Below are 19,800 nucleotides of genomic sequence, written 5' to 3'. Positions count from 1 at the left end.
AAGAAGAGCTAAAGATTAGGTGGTGAATTTTTTTATCAGTTGCTGGAAACAACAACTGCCAGTTTTGTTTTAAGCAAAAAAATACAAAGAACTTATCAGCTAAATATAGGCCATCTGGACGCTATAGGTCCTATAAACTCCAAGAGTTTTCTCAATACAGTATCTTTGAAACCCTGCCCAATAAACCTGGCAATTCCTTTGTTTCATTATACAATTATTTTAGGCATGATTACAGTATGGCGGGTCTGTATACAGTACATGTATAAATTGTTTTATGTTTTTTACCAGATAGCTGAATAAGCTCATGATACACTATGATGTCCTGTGGATCATTCAGGTTGCTGGCTAGTGTCACAATGTCCAATCCAGTGAATTTGTTAGCACCATAGATGGCTTTCTTCTCACCATCTGTCCAGAAGACACGATCCTGGAAAGAGGATCAGAATTTTTTTTTTTTTTTTTTTTAAAAACACCCTACAGTAGCCAGCAGCAGCTCAAAACAATGTACATAAAAAGCTAAATGAAATATCTACATTAGAGAAGCAAACCAGTATGAATCTTACCATTAGTTTTACAAATAACTAAATTCTAAACATTAACATATAGTACTTCATTAAAATTCTAAGAACATGAAAGGGTAAAAGAAAAACAATTTTGCTGTACCGTTAAAAATAATTTTGTAGCTTGTTTGAGAAGAGTGGGTGATCATTTGACAATTGTTTGACCTTATCAACAATTATGTACAATATGTATACTGTAAAAGCAACAATATTTATGACAATGCCAGACTAATGTCCTGAGTTTTGTAAACAGAAACATGCTAAAGAATGTGGCAGCAGTACCTCAAAAACAGTGAGAGCAAAGGGGTGAGCAAGGTAGTCTGACGACTGTAGCACTTTCTTCCTGTTGTCCCCATTCAGGTCGACACTGCAGAGCATATGTAGCTTTGAATCAACCCAGTACAGCCTGCCTTTGATTAGATCTAGAAAAAGAACAGCCAGAAGATTAGAAGGGTATGACAAAAGGTAATAAAATGGTCAAAAAGGGCAAATGTAGATTAAAGGGGGAAGCAAATTGGAATTTGAAGAGCCAGAGTAATTTGCAACATTTTCAAAATGATGCCACAAAAATGGCTGTTGTAAGAAAACCAAAGTCAGGTGTGTTCAAATCCATCAAAAAGGTATTGTTCAATTGGCACTGCACATCGAAAAGACACTTTAAAATCTATGACAAACCTAGTTAACATTGTAGTACTTTAATCATAAATACTGAATGAACCCACCACACAATCCTGTACCCACATGCACCATATATTCAGGTTAAGAATTTAAAAATTTCCCACAGTTGCAGATTACTTCATGAAACGATAACTTCTGTTGACTTAAGATTTAAAATAAGCAGAGCCAAATATTTAGTAATATTGTGAATGATTGATTGGCTTGTGTGCACAACCTTGTTCTTACCAAGGGTTATTCCATTTGGCCATTGGATGTCTGTTGCTACAAGAATCTGCCTATCGACTCCATTCATACCAGACTTCTCGATCTTTGCTGGCTCACCCCAGTCAGACCAGTACAGAAACCTTCAATTGACAGAGCCGCAAAAGTTAGTACAGTTTACTGTATTGACATCTTCAAAATCCTGATAAGTACCTACCCAGACAGTGGATCTACCGCAATGGAAGCTGGCTCTTTCAGGCCTCTATTAAACAGAATTTTCTGCTTGGTTCCATTAAAGTTGGCAACAGAAATGGTTTTGATACCGAGATCAGACCAGTACAGGTTCTTATAAATCCAGTCCACAGCAATTCCAACGGGAGAGTGGACATTTTCTATCACTTTGTTTTGGGTGCTCACATCGCCACGTTTGTCCAGCAGAGTGCTGTAAGAAAAAAAATGGCACCAAATTGAAATACTTCATATCTACCACAATGTACAAATTGTAGACTATTACTAGAAATGCAACAAACCAGTTCACTGAAAAAAGAAGCTGAATGGAAGGAATCATTGTTTATTGCCATGGTTGTAGTTTGCAGTGTATTACAAACAAACATTTGTATATATTTTGACTCATGTTAAAAAGGTAACTAAAATATTTGAAACCTCTCAGTAGGATGCAGTGCAGCTCAAGATCACTGCATAGCAACCATTAATAAATCAAAACAGATAAAGTAACGACAGAATTTTTGATACAGCTCCTATAAGTCATCTTGTTTGCAGAAAGGAAAAAGCTACAATATCCAGTCACTGGTTACATGTACACTAGACCCCATGCATACATGTTTTTAAAACATCCAAGAGTAGGTGAATCCACATTTAAGAAAAACTACTTTTTTTTTTAGTTTTCCATTTTATTTCAAGCATTTTGGGGTTTCAAAAATATATATATATATATAATCCAACGCAATTCTAATTGGTGTCAATTATCCGCGGATTTTCGCGATCCAGCCGTGTCCCTATTGCGAATTGCAGGGGTCCACTGTAGTTTTAATTACCTCATTCAGCAATGAGAAAACTGGAATGCATTCTTAAATGACATTCCAAACTGAATGGAATTACATACTACACACTATTTAGGGTGCATTCACACTATATTAAGGCATTTCATTTAAACCAGTATATGTCTAATGGAGCAACTCAATCGATTAAGTGAATCATACATGGACAAAAGTGGGAATTAAAATGACAGTGGAAAGAATTTCTGTTGAGATGTCCAAGCCAGCGTCTTGTCCATCGGCGTGCGCAACAAACTTCTCTTTGCCACATTGCAGCAGTGTTTAAAAAAATAAATAAAATAAATAAAGAGCACATAAGGAATGTAGAACGTTTGTGAAGATGTAATGGTGTCACATTGCACATTTGGGATCACTCAGCCTGAAATCCTTGCCCGTTGAGCAAGAATTCTTGGGGCATGTTTAGATTTAAAGTACAGTTATAAGTAGGCTTTACACGATCAGGATTTTGGGGCTGATCACAGAGTTTTAAAAAAATAAGATTGCGGAATGTGTCTATTTAAATGACCTGTTCATTTACTGTGTACATACTTGTGTACTTAATTGCTCAAAAAATTATATTTACAATAAATGTACCTTTGTTCATCTATTTATGCCAGTGAGGCATAGTGACAGACAGAACAAATGAATGGTCTTCTATTAGATGGGAGGAAGTAAATACAGTAATGTATCCACTTTTGTTTGTTGGTGTGCCGTGAGATTTTTTTCCATGGTAAAATATGGTCCTTGGCTCCATAAAGGTTGAAAATCACTGCTCTCGTCAGAGCGTGTATTCTAATCAGTCAGGTCAAACCAACATGAACCCTTACATGACAGAAATAATGGATGCTTAGTTATTAAATATTTTTAATTAAATTGCTACACCCACACAAAGCCAATCAGCATAAAATGCTAAATATCGGCTGATACCGATCAGCCCGATCAAATCAGTGTAAAGTCTAGTTATAAGTAAAATTTTTATAAGTTTGAAATAAAACTGCAGAAAAAAAAAGTGGCAGCTGCAGGACTAATTCTGTCACATGACAGCTTTCACAAAAATCAGACACTAGCAGTTTCACTTCACTCTTTCGACCCATAGCCTACATCTCAGACCAAACTTTCATGCCATTTCATAATACCACCTTGATACTAACTTTAGAGATCTCATTTGATGTGAGTCCCTTATCTGAGAAGCGTGGTCTCTAAACCAATCAGAGCGAGAAAAGAGTGGGGATTGAGTGATTATGCTCTAATATCTCAGTGGCATAAAAGACGATCCTATCGTTTGTCATGATATTTTTGGGGAAAATATATCGTCCTAAAAATTTTCTATCATGACAGGCCTAAACAACATACTGAGAGAGAGTGCAAACAAGGATTTACCCTGACAAAAACAGTACAAGTTTAGGCTTTTCGATATACCTGAATGATGTGCAAATTACCTAAATATGGCCTTCTGTCCCAGGTCAGCCCAAAACATAATCTGCTGGTCAAAATCTGCATCCAGAGCCACTGTGTTCCTCTGCTGCTCCACAATTTGAGTGTACTCCTTCCTCTCCAGGCCCAGACGACGAACATCTCGACGGTTAGTGAAAATCAGACTGGGCTCCTTGCCTAAGAACAGAAGGACTTGTCACTATAGACACAGAAAATCATTTTCACCTTCTACATCTGCAGTGGAAATGCATCCAAGATTCAGTTTTTTGTTTTATACCTTAAAAATATTTAAAATTGATGGAATTAACACTCAAATATTGAATTGCTCTATGGGGAAAAAATAAAATAAATCCTGAGCATTTGTGATTTGAAGAGCATTGATGTGGCAACACTAGAAAACTTCCCATTCAACAGATTTTGAAATGTTTTACAAATATAAGTTTGTTTTTTGTGTGGGTGGGGGATGAGGGGTGGCAGAGGAGCTTATTTAGAATTCTGAATTTATACTAGTGGTTGAAAAATATTTTTTGTAGTCAACTTGAATGTGAAGACAGTCCAGTCGATGATTGATCGATTTTTTTTTCAGCACAGTACAGCGGTCACCAATTTTTATTGCGCCACATACTGGATTCAAGTAAAGACAGACATACCGTATTTTGACAGACCGGCATAGAAACAAATTCAAAACTCAACTCCCCATTACACTGAATGTCGCTGTTGCAATGAGTATGAGCCATGCACGTTTCTCTTCAACGAGCCGACCGATAATGTGTTCCATAGCATAGAGTACCTTGTAACACGGACCATCAAAGCCAGGCTCCAAATAAAATTAAGCATTTGTTTCACTGTTTGTATCTCACTTATGGTTTTATCATATTTGAGGATACACTTGTACATTTTGGCAGTGAAGATGGAACTTCATTTCACAGTCGCACCCTTTTCCTTGCCGCAAGTCCCTCTGGTATGAATATTTTGAAGACAATGGCGATAAGATTAGGTGAAGCTAGCAGGACTATCCGCTATTCTCATCCACCAATTTCTTATTTTTGTATTCTCTGACCTGCCAGACATACCAAGACCAGGTCACCTTGTTGGACAGACATTTCAATGTCTGTTGGTAGGGTGCTAGATAAGTGGGGGTGTATTAGATTAGATCAGGCATCCCTCACCTACAGCCTTACAGACTCCTGTAGTTGGATCCATCTGGTAGCTGTTGTGGCATTCACATTTGTATCCTCCCTTCAGGTTGATGCAGATCTGACTGCAGATGCCTGGGTTCAGACACTCATTGATGTCTGAAGAAAGGAGAATCATGACTTTAGTCAGGGAGAAAATCAAATGCCAAATACAACAGCATATTAACAACTACATACTGTACAAGAAAAGTTTACTAATGGCACATCATGCAGCTGCTGGTGCTCATGTAGTCACACCATAAGAGCGACATCCACTTATTTTTCCAAAATCATCTACAGTAACTGCAAAATGCTTGGCTACACCACATTTTGACTTGTTGGCACCATTTGAGTAGTTGCTAAATATGAACAAGCAATGTTTGAAATAAATACTATTTCTGAAAAAAAACTATCATACCCCCACAGGTCTTGTGGTCAATGAGCTGCAGCCCAGGTGTGCAGTCACACTCAAAGCCGATTGCCATGTCTTTGCAGATGTGTGAGCAGCCCCCATTGTTCATTAGGCACTCGTTGAAATCTGCGGAACATGAAACCACAGGTTTTAATAAAGCAAACACTGTTCATACTAGAAAATGGCACTGTTCCTTATGCCTGATTCAGTCAGTCAAATGGCTGAAGCATGTAGCATTCTTTAGTCAGTTGCATGACAGCTTTGGTATAAATGGCTTAATGAATGATAACGAACTAAAGCAGGACATTTAAACAGTCTGACAAAGAAAAACCTGTTTCAAAACTTTGAGTTAACTGACTGACGAACACGACGAATTTCCGTGATCAGTGAGCCTCGTTTAACCACAGGCTTCTCCATATGTCCCACAATTTTACCATGGAGTAGTTTGTCAAACAGTATGCTACCTGCAAAAACAACATTGTCTGCATTACTTCCTTATCTATCAACATGTACCATACAGGATGTCCATCCATCCATCCATTTTCTGAGCCGCTTCTCCTCACTAGGGTCGTGGGCGTGCTGGAGCCTATCCCAGCTATCATCGGGCAGGAGGTAGGTTAAACCCTGAACTGGTTGCCAGCCAACCGCAGGGCACATAAACAAAACAATTCACACTCACATCCACACCTACGGGCAATTTAGAGTTGTCAATCAACCTAGCATGCATGTTTTTGGGATGTGGGAGGAAACCGGAGTGCCCGGAGAAAACCCACGTAGGCACACGGAGAACATGCAAACTCCACACAGGTGGGGCCGGGGATTGAACCCTGGTTCTCAGAACTGTGAGGCAGACACTCTAACCAGTCCCCACCGTGCCGCCCTATACAGGATGTGTTTTAGGCTAACTGGATGCTGCATTACCACCAATTTCAAAATATACCGGTAGTAGGTGCATTGTTCTTGCTCACCACAATGTATTATGTGGATGTTGTAATGACCAGTCAAACTGACTGAAGTTTTTTTGTTGCTAGTTTGCACCGTGTTGTGAAACTCACCACATTCCTTGATGGGTTCGTCGCTCCAGTCAGGACAGTCTCTGTTCTTGTTGCACACTTTGCTCATTTCGATACACTCACCGCTACGACATTTGAACCTCTCGGGTCCATGACACTGAGTCACTGTGACAAGGAACAAATGATTTGCATAACCTTTGCAATAACTCCTTTCCAGCATCATTTGAAATGCCTTCATTATTGCAAAGATGTCAAGGATATTGATGTCAAATAAGAACGCAAACTGCAATGAAGGGTGCCTTGTTAGCTTAAAAAACGAATTCTGCAAATGAACAATTTTTTCTTGTTTGGTTGAATGCACTATATGATAGCGTTAAGGTTTTTCCAAATGCTTTGTAAAATGTAGGGCTGTCAGTGTCAACTATTTTTATAATTATCAATTATTCAAATAATTGAATGCAAATTTTGCATTAAAGTGTGAATTTTTTTTCAATGACTATTAACAGATTGTTATTTGGTATTGTTTAATGAAACAACAAATAACACGATAAGCAGTGATGTACTCACTTTGAAACGGAGCTACTTCTCGGATACTGATTAATGTTTATGGCTATGGTTTAATTTGATATATGCTTGTGAGGCTGCTTCAGGTTCAACTACATCAGTTGCAGGTTATATATACACACACACACTACGGCTGCAAATGATTATTTTAATGGCTGAAACTGGTCTGTAATAAGTCAGAAAATTGATATCTTTTCTTTAGTCAAAATAAGACATTTGCAAACTGATTTTACTTTAAAAAAACTAAGTCTGCTTTCATGAATGACTACAGAAATCAGTATTTACTGTTGACAGGCTGAAATTTTAAGTTAATCAATGGCTCTAAATAATTCGATTATCAAAATAGTTGCTCGATTAGGACTAGTAAAATGTGTGCTCCTCTGACCACAGCAAGTTATTTTGTTGGCTATTGTTAACAGCTGCAAGTGGAACAAACTCTTGTAAATGACAAAAAAAAAAGCTCAGAACTTACAGTTTCTGCAATTAACTTCATCTGATCCATCAGTGCACTCTCTGATGCCGTTACATTGTCTGTTGCCTAGTATGCAATTCCCATCGTCACATTTGAACTGATCTGCTCCACAAGTGCGTACAGCTGCCAACACCATACACAAAACATTGGTCAGATCATATTAGACAACCCTCACCCCCCAAAAAAGGAAAAAAGTGTTTGGTTGGGAAATTACTGAAGTGTGATACCTAGTCTCTTTTTTTGTCCAATCAGTGCATCATGTACCGAATAAAGGATGATTGGAGATAAAAAAACAAAAAACAAAAAGTGGAAGAGTTTGTACATACGACAGTTTGCTTCATCGCTGCCATCTTTGCAGTCGGGGTCTCCGTCACACCTCCACTTTTTGTGAATACACACTCCTGAATTGCATTGCATTTCACTAGTTGAGCATTTGGCTGGTGGGGTCGGGTGACGACCACAAAGTGATGGAGACTCATCTGACTGATCCTGCAGAAGAACACAACGGTTGTAGCACAATAGAGAGCATGTAAATCATGTAATCCTTCCACATAAGAAGCACGTTATTGATTGTACCGGCCAAAAGGAAGTACTAACCAACTGATGCAGGGCTGACTAGGTGCAACATCACTGGTTGGAATAACAGTTACGCAACAACTGAAATCATTTGTGCGTTTCCATCAGCCATGCATTAAGGTCTCACCATGATAATTTCAAATAAAGGGCCACACTTTTTCAAAATGTCATTTACTGCGAATTTAGGGTAGGTAGAGATGTGAATGAGTTTTAAATTAATAGAAAAAAATCTGATTAAACTGTTTGGATGAATATTACTGGACTATGGGTTCATGAACCCAGATACAAATGTATTAGGCATCTGCATTAAATGTAAACTGCTCACCAGCTCAGCTGATTTGCAGTTATACAGTTTGCCAAACAATCTCTCCCAAACAATCTCAAAGGGCAGCACAAACTGCCGTTAATAAATTGACTTTTGTCCAAACACTATGTTTGTATGAAGACATTGCTGTTAACAAAACCGCTGTTCTTGTTCTGTGCTTCGTAAATTTTTATGCTTGCCATTTTATTGCGTTTCCCTTACCTGGCAATCAACATCCTCATCACATACCCAACTATTTGGGATGCATGATGAATTTCCACACTGGAAGTCACTCGGTCCACAGGAAGACGGCACACACGCCACCTCATCTGAGCCATCACCACAGTCATCCTCGCCATTGCAAACAAAGTTTCGGGAGATGCAGCGTTCACTGGCACAGGTGAACTCATTTGGAGCACAGGTTACGTTACCTGGAAGTGTAAAGTCAAACATTACAAACTGCACTTGTAATTTTTTTTTTTTTTTTTTTTTTTTCCTGCAGCCAATACGCTGTTGGCTGTATTTCCTGTCTGCCAAATCACTCCACCTTATATAGAGTATACACGACACGGCCATGACCTTGCACCCAGTCATATGGTATCATTAAGCATTGTGCACAATAAATCTGAAGAAACAACGCCATGATTTTCTGAAATACAAATTCAACCTAACAGCCATTTCAATTGTTACCAGTAAAGTAAATATGAGGCAGCAAATCTTACTGTTATGGCTACCAATTTATTTATTGTATGTGTCCGCCTACCACAGTTGACTTCATCTTCTCCATTGTCACAGTCCTTTTCACCATCACACTTCCAGAAGTTGGAGATGCACTGAGTGGAACCTGCTCCGCAACTAAACTCATTCAAACGGCATGTCCGCATGTCTGCATGATCACAAAAATACATGCCACAAATCAAGATTTATTGCAGTACCTGTTTTGTTCCACCATTTTATTCTAGTACTTGCTGTAGCTACAAAAGAACACTACTACAAGGATCTTAGATAAATTACTATACATACTGTGCATGGAATAGTAACCATTCAGAACAGTCTGACACAAAAACTAAAATTCTGAGAACCTTTGGGAAAGTCCAGTCGTAGATAAGCTAAACTTTTTTTTTTTTTTTTTAAAGTAACACAAAATTTTAATTATATGTACACATTATGGGCCCACCCACTACTAGAATCACAAGAAGTACAAAGATGCATGATGCTTCTGTTATCAGAGCCCTTAATTCCTAAAATTACTCTCAGGCTGTATGCATTGTTAACCGATCAAATGATTGATATTTTATATTTAGGACCATTACATATAAAGAACACTGCTCTTAATCTCACTATTACCATACTGTAAATGGTAGCATAGCCTAAATATTGTTCAAGAGGCAGAATTGCAGAGAAAAACTAGTTTTAGGCATTTTAAATTACTCCTTTGTAAATATCTCCCATGTTTATGAGCAATATTTCTTATTGCTCAAAGTGACAAGACAAACGTCTAACCATGGTAATGTTCTCTTGATCAGATTTATCAATCTTTGATACACTCAGTTTGCTTTGCAAATGCTCAGCTTTGCCCATCTCTCAGACTTGTTCATTCATAGTATTAACATACCATCTCAAATCAATCACAAGTGACCATGAATCTCAGACAGCAGGAATACTTCCCTGCATTAATCAATTTTATATGCAAATACATGATTTGTTTTCAGTCACTACGATTTATGCATTCATCATTTCAGTGCATCACTACTAATTAAGACTAGTGTCTCCCAATTCAATTTGAAAACCCTTCAGCCTTTTATTAGCAATGATTAGCGTGGTCTTTGTATCAGTTATCAACACAACCAGTTTTTTAGTATTTATGATGGGGACCAAATTCTGAGAGACGCATTTGAGTCCACTAGCTGGGAATAAGTAGATTTTGGTAAATGTAAAATAATTTTAGAACTTCTAAATACTGTGAAAACATTCACCTGAGACACTTCACAAGTTATATCAGACTTCAAGCTGACAGACTTGAGCTCTACTTACGGCAGATTTCTGCACTTTCGTCTGACCCGTCCTCACAGTCTGGCTCCCCATCACATTGCCACCTCTTTGGAACACACTGGCCATTACGACATACAAAGTCTGTGTCTGGACAAACCTTCTTGACTGTTGTGGAAAGGGAGGGGAAAAAGACAATCATAGTGACAATCAGACAACATGCTGAGCATATCCAGGATTTTATTTCCATTTTTGTTGAGAGACAGCATCTTTCACAATTATTAATGCATGATTACATGAAATGGATTTAAGTCCATGTATGGTTCATATCGTTAACATGTCACCAGTGGGCAGTGATGGGCTCAAAATGGAAGTAGATATTTCAATATGACTCAATTGATAGTCACACGCTTGATAGTCAAGTAATTTTTATTGCTCTGCAGCATGACATTTGGCGGCTTACCACAGGTTCTCGCAAATGACCCAGATACAGAAGGGGATGTGAGGGGAAAAAAAACAAAAACCTGTATCCACCCATGGAGGTATATTCAATATACACTAAATTAATTGGTTCAAAAGGCATTCAGTTGGCACTACTCTGATGCCTTTGTATCAGCAGGGCATTCACTCCCAGGAGATAAGAGCTCCTCTAGTTTTACACTAGCATGTGATGCCTGCGATTACAATGGTTACCATAATAGACTGCACTAATTTTGTCCCCCACGAGTTTATTATTATTTTTTTAATACCCCACTACATGGAATCACTGTAGTGCAACAGTTACATTTCATCATCTCAAAAGAAGTCCCCCTCTCCCATTCAAATTTGCAGTTGTATCTTTTGGGTAGTGTGTTAATTTAGTGTTCATTTTGGAAACCAGTTCCAAGTCAGATTTGAGTTTCTTACCACATGAGCTTTCGTCACTGCCATCACTGCAGTCCTCGTCACCATCACACTTCCAAACAGACTGGATGCAACGGCCATTTTCACACTGAAACTGGTTGGCCTCACATTCTGTTTTGGTTCCTGAATGACAGATCATGATAAAATTTACATGACTTTTATAGAACATTTTGTAATGTTTAACCCTCGAGTTCTTGTCCCGCATTGCTCATCATACGTCGCTCAATTTTATTTATAGTGTAGATTAGGTATTAAATTAAATTTAAACCTTAGATTTCAAATGTTCCATTGTAACACTGAACAGATTGCGTGCATCCACCATAAAGGATGCTCATCTTAGCATTACAAGTGGTACTGCACCTCACAATATGTAATCAGGTATTTTTCCACACCAATAAATTTTAACAAACATGGGCATGTGTTCACTGTTTGGGTAGAGTATGAACTCATACTAAACGTACACATTTGATTTGACCAAATTACAAAAAAAGAGAAATCTGTAAGTGGTTGGCGCAGCAGGTTATGTAATAGTCTCGTTCTAGGGTTGGCCACACACCCAAGAAACTGTATAAATAAGGTGTCGTCACATGGCAACTTTTGTTTCACCACACAATAGCATGGGCACCAGGATCACCATGTAGCAAGAAGGTTACAGGCAGAATGAAATAAAAGCATAACATACGGTTGTAGTTGTTCATTCCGTTCATGTCTGACATTAAACATGACATTTATGAGAGCATGTTTGTTTGTCACCGAGTGCAGTTGTTTCAACATCAGGTGCCAGCTGCTGTTCAGAGGCCACAGACAGGAGGACGTTTTGTACCCTTTGTAGGCGAATCGAGGTACAGTATGTGGCAGTTGATGGATTGTGTTTTGTTACACTTAGTGCTTGTGTATGCAATATTGATTTAATAGAATTGATTAAATTTATGTTTTTTACTGGAAAATGTATTGAGTATGACTTTTGCTGTGATTTAGATACAAAGCTAATATTTGTACAAGTTTTCTTTTTTTGTGCTTGAGAAGCAGAAGAATAAATATTTTGCACCAGTTGAACGCAACCGTCTTATTGATGCCGAAGGCTGCTACAGCATCTCTAAACTAGCTGCAGTTATTTGTGCAGTCTGTCATACTAGAGATGAGACTACCAAATACCTTAATATATCACCATCTGACCTGTCCTTGTTCTAAGATTAACTAATGTCTATCCAAGTGGCTAAATTTAGTCTCTCAACATTCTCAAAATCTCTTTTTGCTCAAATTTTTACCTCTGAAAAAGAAAACAGCAAAAATATGGAATGGTCCACTATCCTAAACGGGCCATATGGAAATACCATTTAGTCTGGGCAAAGATCCACCATTTAAAAAAAAAAAAAAAAAAAAAAAGAAAAAAAAAAGAAGTGTAAAGTATGTTATAGTTATTGATCCTTGCGATATTGTGAAAAAACATGTCACAGATACAATACTTTGTTATTAAGGGAACTTTTTTGTTTTTTGTTTTTTTAATGCTGGGGGGGAAATGGAACAAAAACACCAGTCCATCACCAAATGTTGATCTTAAAACTAACTAAATTATCTGAAACACATTTAAGTGCAAAAAGTGCACCTGGCAGGCAACGCACTCACTGGGTTGACAAGACGATGTTGTAATAAACATGCATTCATAGTGCTAAAATTTGATCAAGACAGTTTCTTGGGGTGGGGGGGACAACATTAAACAAATACAAATTAATTAAAAATGACATACCATCACAAAAAAAAAGACCATGTACCATCATATGATAAACTTCTACTTTCAAAAACACAGTAAAACAGGCACCAAGTTGCACTTATGAGTCCTGCTAAAAATAGGATGTCACTGTGCTTTATATAAATGGTGTCACACTGGCGGTCATGTTAAAGCAATTTTCCCCAGTAACAGAAACTGTTCCAGTGTTTTCCCCTCCTCCTCCAGTGCGCCACCCCGCCCACTTCAGGAGCCAAGCGCACACCCACACTGCTTGTGTTCATGTAGCTGAAGATCTGGGTCTTGCATGCCATCACTGTAACTGAAGGGAAACTACATCCATTTTAAATCAGGCCAGGCATTGCTACTGCTCTTTTTGATCTAATTTGTGATATCCCCTTGCTCAGAGACTCTTACAATTTAAATTTACAGTACACTTGGGTGCTTTTCAGGAGAACTGTTTAGTTATTAAAAGTATGCTTACATTACAAGTCTCAATACCCAAAAACAAAGTGAAAAAGAGAAATCAATGCAAGTCAAAGTGCAAAACTCTCCCTTAAGCATTTGATAATTGAGCCTGCATTTTCTCTACTCTTGAACATGACAATGCACATTTCATTTAACCTACAGCAAGGAATAAAAACTCTTCATTAAAAACGATTGTGATATTTAAATCTAGAGCTGTGCAATATAATGATATATCGTTAAATACGACCTAAAACATTTATCGTACGATATAATCCTCTAACGCATTGTTAGATTTACTTTGCTACTACTGAGGGACTCCTGTAATTTATTTTCCTCTGTTTAGTAATGGATAATACTTGAATGTTACTTTAAGCAGTGTTGTATTTATTTTAATTCTTGCCCTTCACTGCATTCTTTTAAAAAGTGGTTGCATCACCAGATATTTTGAATGGTATTTGGCCACTGGATAGTTGGTGTGGTGTACATAATGCATTTGTAAATAAATATCAGGATATAAAAAATACCTATACAGAATTGGCACAACCATTTTGTTTTGTCCATGGATATTTGGAGATAATTTGGCTAAAAACAATGCTGTAGTCTTATTTTAAAAACATACGACAAAGGAATTTAAAACAAGTGCTGAGGTGATCACATCCAAATCTCTGGTTAGTATACACTGGACCACTAATCTCCATAACTGCATTGGGGAAAACTTTTTATATATATATATATATATATATATATATACACACACCCAAACAATTGTCAAATAACCAAAAATTTCCAGCTTCACAAAAATAAATAAAATTAGTACATTGTGGGGGGGGGAAATCTGAATAGGTGAATCCGCAGGCGCCGAACCGTGAGTATGAGGGGGTCGTCTGTAGACATTTCAGTGAGGATAACCGGTTCAGAAAATGGATGGATCGCTACAGCAACTTTGTAAGGCCAAAAACTGCCATCCACAGACTAAAGTGGAACAGTCTTGGCAGAGGTCCAAGCCCAACACTTCCCTTCGAGTTCCCAGTCAAGCATGAAGAATCAGAGGCAAAATGTTACACTTGTACACCACTACACATAAAGGTGGCTTTTAAGCCCAAATCCAATTGAAGACAGCAAAGACCCATTTATTGGTTGTCTCTAAAGCTTGTACTGACCAATTATCCTGTGCTGATGCTGGGGAGAGTTCCTTATTTTTGAATATGATCGATAATCGTGTGATGACAAAGTTCGGCCAACCTCCAACCCTGACAGGAAACGAAAAAGTTTCCTGACTTCAAGATTGGAGAAACTGGTTATGTTGACTGTTAGTTTTTGATAAATAGGGTTATTTATAAGATGAGGTGGGAAAAAAACTGCATGCGGTTAACAACCGCCACACATTTCAGAAGATTCAGGTTTGAATCCGGGTTCCAGCTTTTCTAGAGAGTTTGGATGTTCTCCCGGTGGTTGCGTGGCTGTTCTCTGGGAAATTCAATTAATAGGCTTTACACGATAAGGATTTTTGGGGCCGATCACCGAGTTAAAAAAAAAAAACTAAAAATTTAAATACAAAAAGATAACCGATCACAAGCTGGAGCAATGAGTCTACTTAAATGACCTGTTCATTTACTGTATATACTTGAAAAAATAAATTAGATTTACAATAAATGTAACTTTGTTCATCTATTTTTGCCAGTGAGGCATAGTGAAAGACAGAACAAATGAATGGTCTTCTATGAGATGGGAGGAAGCAAATACAGTAATTAATGTATCCACTTTGGGACTTTTATTTGTTGTGTGCCCTGAGATATTTAAATTGTAAAATATGTTCCTTGGCGCCATAAAGGTTGGAAATCACTGGTCTAGTCAGATCATGTATTCTAATCAGTCAGGTCAAACCAACATGAACCCTTACATGACAGAAATAATGGATGCTTAGTTATTAAATATTTTTAATTAAATTGCTACACCGAAACTTTAAAGCACGATTTGACAGAAAGGGAGCATGTTTACGCACAACCGCACATAAAGTTTTGTTGCTTGCCATATCATATTGTATTAAAAGGTACAAGAGCATACCTCAAGCAAGCCTTAAATGAACACCCTCTCCTGTCCTGAGCACCAGTGACCGCCAACAGACGTTTATAATATATAATACATTATATACATTTATAATACAGTCGGCGCGATCCACTTGTCGCCACGGTAACGAGTGTATCCGGTCGCATTTGAGTTGAAACGAGTATAAAAAAACGGGATGCGGTGGTATCGGAATACAAGATTTTATTGCAGTAGTCTGACAGTGCAATCGTGAAAGAGCAAATTAGTCTTAATCTATACTGGGCATTACATGTTGTCTGTCTCAGACATGTCTGTCCCCTTGTTAAAAAAACTATTGGGGTTCAGATAGTTACAGTACTATGTCAAAAGACATGCAACAAGGTTAAAAATAAACTAGCTTTTGGACTCAAATATACTGTGCATGATGGTGATGCGGAGTAAATGTCTTTTGCGGAGCCAATCAAGGCTCGGCGAAAGATGACAAAGCCGATCAGCATAAAATGCTAAATATCGGCCGAATACCAATCAGGCCGGTGTTAAGTCTAATTATTAAATTATTCAATGTAAAACCAAGTCCACATGAAGCTTGCCCATAGTATTTGTTAGCATATTAACCTAAAAAGCACTAGCACAGATTGATGCATGGGCAAGAAACATGGGCAAACAAACTGCACACGTGGCAAAAGTTATTAAACTTGTCTTTTACGTACCATAATAAATGTTAGGGAATACAAACAATTTGTAATGTTAAAGTACATGGGCTATATGGAGCTACACCAGGAGAGTAGCAGAATTTCATTTTTGATGGTGCAAGAGGTGCAATCAAGGACCATCAAAACAGGACAGCCCAAACTAAGATGGGGGAAACAAAAAACAAGTAAACCAAACAAGCAGATTCCAACAGATGGCGACAAAGTAATACTATTATTGCTTTGGCCTTAGAACTAAAACAGCAGATAGATGACATTTTCAATGAGTAACAAGGATGGGTTGCAAAAAAAAAACAAGCACATTTGTGAATGCTGAGCTGCAAATATGATGGGATTTTTACTGAACAGAATTGCCAAGCATATCTTTACCTGCACTGATTGACAGGTTTTATCGTGTTACTGTAAGTAAATAAAAGGAAACTAATGGCTCTTGCTTCCTTCAATTTTTCCTGTATGCAGCCCTTAGAAGAAAAAGCTAGGACATCCCTGCTCTAAACTGTCCCTAAGTGTGAATGGTTGTTTGTCTATGTGCCCTGGAATCAGCTAGCTATCAGTCCAGTGTGTACTCCGCCTCTCACCCAGTCAGCAGGCATAGGGCTATGACCATCCCACTCTGGCTTATGTGGAACGTCACCTGACGTGAACAAACCCAGAAAACAGGCTAGCAGATTTCCTTTGTGCGCAGCGATAACTAGGGGCTGAAGACAATGGTTTGAACCCAGACTTGCTAGAATATTGTTTTCTTTATCGCTGGCATCTTAAGACCAACATAAATATGTGCATTTCATTTATTTACAAGTATGATCTATGTAAACATGAAGCTTAAACATCAGATATGGTCATCTTTTGTATCTCATGACGACATCTTGTGTAAAACAAAATACATTATAGATCTTTCATATTCCTTCATGTTCTTTGTCCCGGTCTCTTGCCATAGGACACCTCCGACACTTACCTGACCTGGAAGAAAGAGTTTTGTCTTATTTTGCCAAACGCGGAAGTTGGTTGCGCATGACCCCAATGAGGCAAAACGGTACAGAAAATGGAAGGATGGATATTCAATTAGCTTACATTCGAAATGAAATTGTTAAATTTTAATGAGGCTGGAGACCCCCCTTAATTGTTGCTCTGAAAAGGTTCTCCATGAGAGGGCTGTCACTATCAAATGTTTAGAACTGATTCTTCCATCAATTAATTGAATAACTGGATAAAAACTGATTTTGCATTAAAGTTTTCTTTTTACAATTGTTTATTAACTGTTATTTTGTATTGTGCAGTTTCAACTAAATTGTCACTTACATGTTATTGATACTACAATTCCAAATGATTATCATAAAGTAACTATTTTTATTATTCTGATTCAGTTACTGGATTGGTGCATACCATCAGTAAACAAGAAAAGTGGCTCATTGTTTTCCAAAGTAAAAGCAGATTAAAAAAAAAAAAAAACTTATTTTGATTTGGCACAAAGATATTCAGTCTCCTTTGATGGACGAAGACAGAAGTTGAGAATATTAACTGTTGAGATAATTTGGACAATTAAAAGTTAAACAACACCTACAAACAATTAACTGATGATCAAAATAGTTGATGAATTAACTATTGCAGCTCTGGTAAAAAGTAATATTGAGTTACTAACTTGCAGACAGAAGACTAAACCGTTCAAGTGCAGCCGCACTAATCAGGGCAAGATTGAAGTCACCTGCGGCAGGTGAACTCAGGTGTCACCACCTGGCAGTGTTGACTGGACAGTAGTGACAATTTCATATAGTAATCCATAACCCACTTCAGAATTAAGCACCGTATACCAATTGGAACATGAACGGGAGTATCAATAGGAGCGTGCAGTAATAGGACATAAAAAATGGGAAAGAAGATCACATTTTGTACGCGAAGGAACAGCGAGCGTTGTTCGGTTGGAGGAAACTGATTGACTTAAAGAATAATTAGACACGCAACACAAATTAAAAAGGCCCGCTTCGACTCTCATTGCCAGGAGTCCGAAATAATTAGCTATAAAAAGCATAAAATACATATTTTAGTATTATGTAGGCTCACGCAAAGAAAACGGGTCACGCCTGCATCGTCCCATAGCCAACAATAAACGTAAGGTACGAGCAGCACGAAGACAGGTGTTCAAGCCCGGCGACATTAGCTAATACTACCGACGGCACGCTGCGAGCGTTGCCTTCCTTAATGGTGAGCGTAAATACTTACCGTGAACAGTTGTGTAGTGTCGGAGGCATATTAGCAGCGGTAGCAGAAGGATTCCGGGTGTGGAAGCGACCATGTCTCACTGTGGAACGTGCTGTTCGTTGCTAGCCGAGCGCTCGCGGGCTGCCTGCTAAGCTCTGCTCCGCTCCGCTTGGCTTTCTTGTGGCTCGGCGCCGGCGGTGCTGTTCGCTCTGTGGATCTGTCGACTGGTTCGAGCGCCCAGTACATATACACGTACACACGCGCGCGTTCCCGCATATGCACTCGGACATACACGCTCCCACGCACGTACGGTACGTACGCACGCACGCTGACGCACGGACCAGCACGCGCTTTACGGAATCAATGGTGATGGTCACGCGCCTCACTGGTCGCTCGGAGACCAGTTTACTCGATTCCACACCAAATCCATTTCCTACATGAGCGGTTCAAGGCCGGCCCGGTCAGCTGGTGCAATACCGATCCCGTCACAACCAAGGTGGATTTTTCTTCCCCCTCCTTCTCTACGTCTTGTTAACCCTTGACTATCTGCATGACATTTTGCGGTAATCATTTATTTATTAATGCCCCCCCCCCCCCCCCCCCCACTTAGTTTATTTATTTAAACACAAAAAAATGTAATGGTTCGGTCAGGAGTGTATAATACACACAGATATCAATGTTACGTCGAGTTCTGATGAAAACATACATTAAAAAAAAAATTAAAAACCCATCGACCACAACAATAGCTATGCGACACCTAAGCAATCAAGCAGTATCAACAATTTTGACCAATGGGTGGTTTATGCTTATCTACAAGTGGTTCTCAAACTTTTAAAGTATTAACCTAAAAATACTTAGGTCACCAAGTAACACCAACGTTAAAATACAGTAGGGTAAAAGGGCTGAGTGTTCATCAAAAACGATAGAGGTTTTATTCCCAAAAGGTATTTCATATTGTAAGTCACTGTAACATTATGTAGTATTTGAACATTATCACTGTGCTTAAATATAGGAAGAACAAAAGAGTATTAAACAATGTTAATTTGTACTGCACATAGTTAATATAAAAAATGGGCGACCAGTCCAGGGTGTACATTGTGTACCTCTCGCCCAGAATCACCTGGAATAGGCTTTCAGCTCATCTGCAACACTTATGTGGACAAGTGGCATCTGTCATTATTGAATTTGCAACTCTAATCCCATCCAGAGTGGAATATTAATTGTTATTTATTCATTTCCCGCAATATATCTGATGGCTGCCGATACCCCTTTTTCTGCTTTTTCTGCCCCAGATTTTTACATTCATTGAGAAAAAGCA

The 19,800-nt window shown here is 38.4% G+C and overlaps 1 protein-coding gene across 4 annotated transcripts in view; it reads right to left on the bottom strand.

Moving 5' to 3' along the window:
- Window positions 1–18,955, bottom strand: part of vldlr (very low density lipoprotein receptor) — a 30,904-nt gene extending 11,949 nt beyond the window's left edge. For all 4 annotated transcript variants that reach the window (XM_061697690.1, XM_061697687.1, XM_061697688.1 and 1 more), the window contains exons 1-15: window positions 18,504–18,955; window positions 11,340–11,459; window positions 10,479–10,601; window positions 9,208–9,330; window positions 8,667–8,875; window positions 7,891–8,053; window positions 7,565–7,687; window positions 6,571–6,693; window positions 5,522–5,641; window positions 5,098–5,223; window positions 3,934–4,105; window positions 1,657–1,881; window positions 1,464–1,582; window positions 843–982; window positions 286–427 (exon numbers count right to left, since the gene is read on the bottom strand). In XM_061697690.1, coding sequence (XP_061553674.1) covers window positions 286–427; window positions 843–982; window positions 1,464–1,582; window positions 1,657–1,881; window positions 3,934–4,105; window positions 5,098–5,223; window positions 5,522–5,641; window positions 6,571–6,693; window positions 7,565–7,687; window positions 7,891–8,053; window positions 8,667–8,875; window positions 9,208–9,330; window positions 10,479–10,601; window positions 11,340–11,459; window positions 18,504–18,576 — 2,101 coding nt within the window. In that variant the 5' untranslated portion in view covers window positions 18,577–18,955. The remainder of the gene's footprint in view (window positions 1–285; window positions 428–842; window positions 983–1,463; window positions 1,583–1,656; window positions 1,882–3,933; window positions 4,106–5,097; window positions 5,224–5,521; window positions 5,642–6,570; window positions 6,694–7,564; window positions 7,688–7,890; window positions 8,054–8,666; window positions 8,876–9,207; window positions 9,331–10,478; window positions 10,602–11,339; window positions 11,460–18,503) is intronic.
- Window positions 18,956–19,800: the final 845 nt, after the last annotated feature.

This window comes from Phycodurus eques, chromosome 15, assembly GCF_024500275.1.
Source record: "Phycodurus eques isolate BA_2022a chromosome 15, UOR_Pequ_1.1, whole genome shotgun sequence".
Taxonomy (NCBI): Eukaryota; Metazoa; Chordata; class Actinopteri; order Syngnathiformes; family Syngnathidae; genus Phycodurus; species Phycodurus eques.
This window is presented reverse-complemented; position numbering and strand designations above follow the sequence as displayed.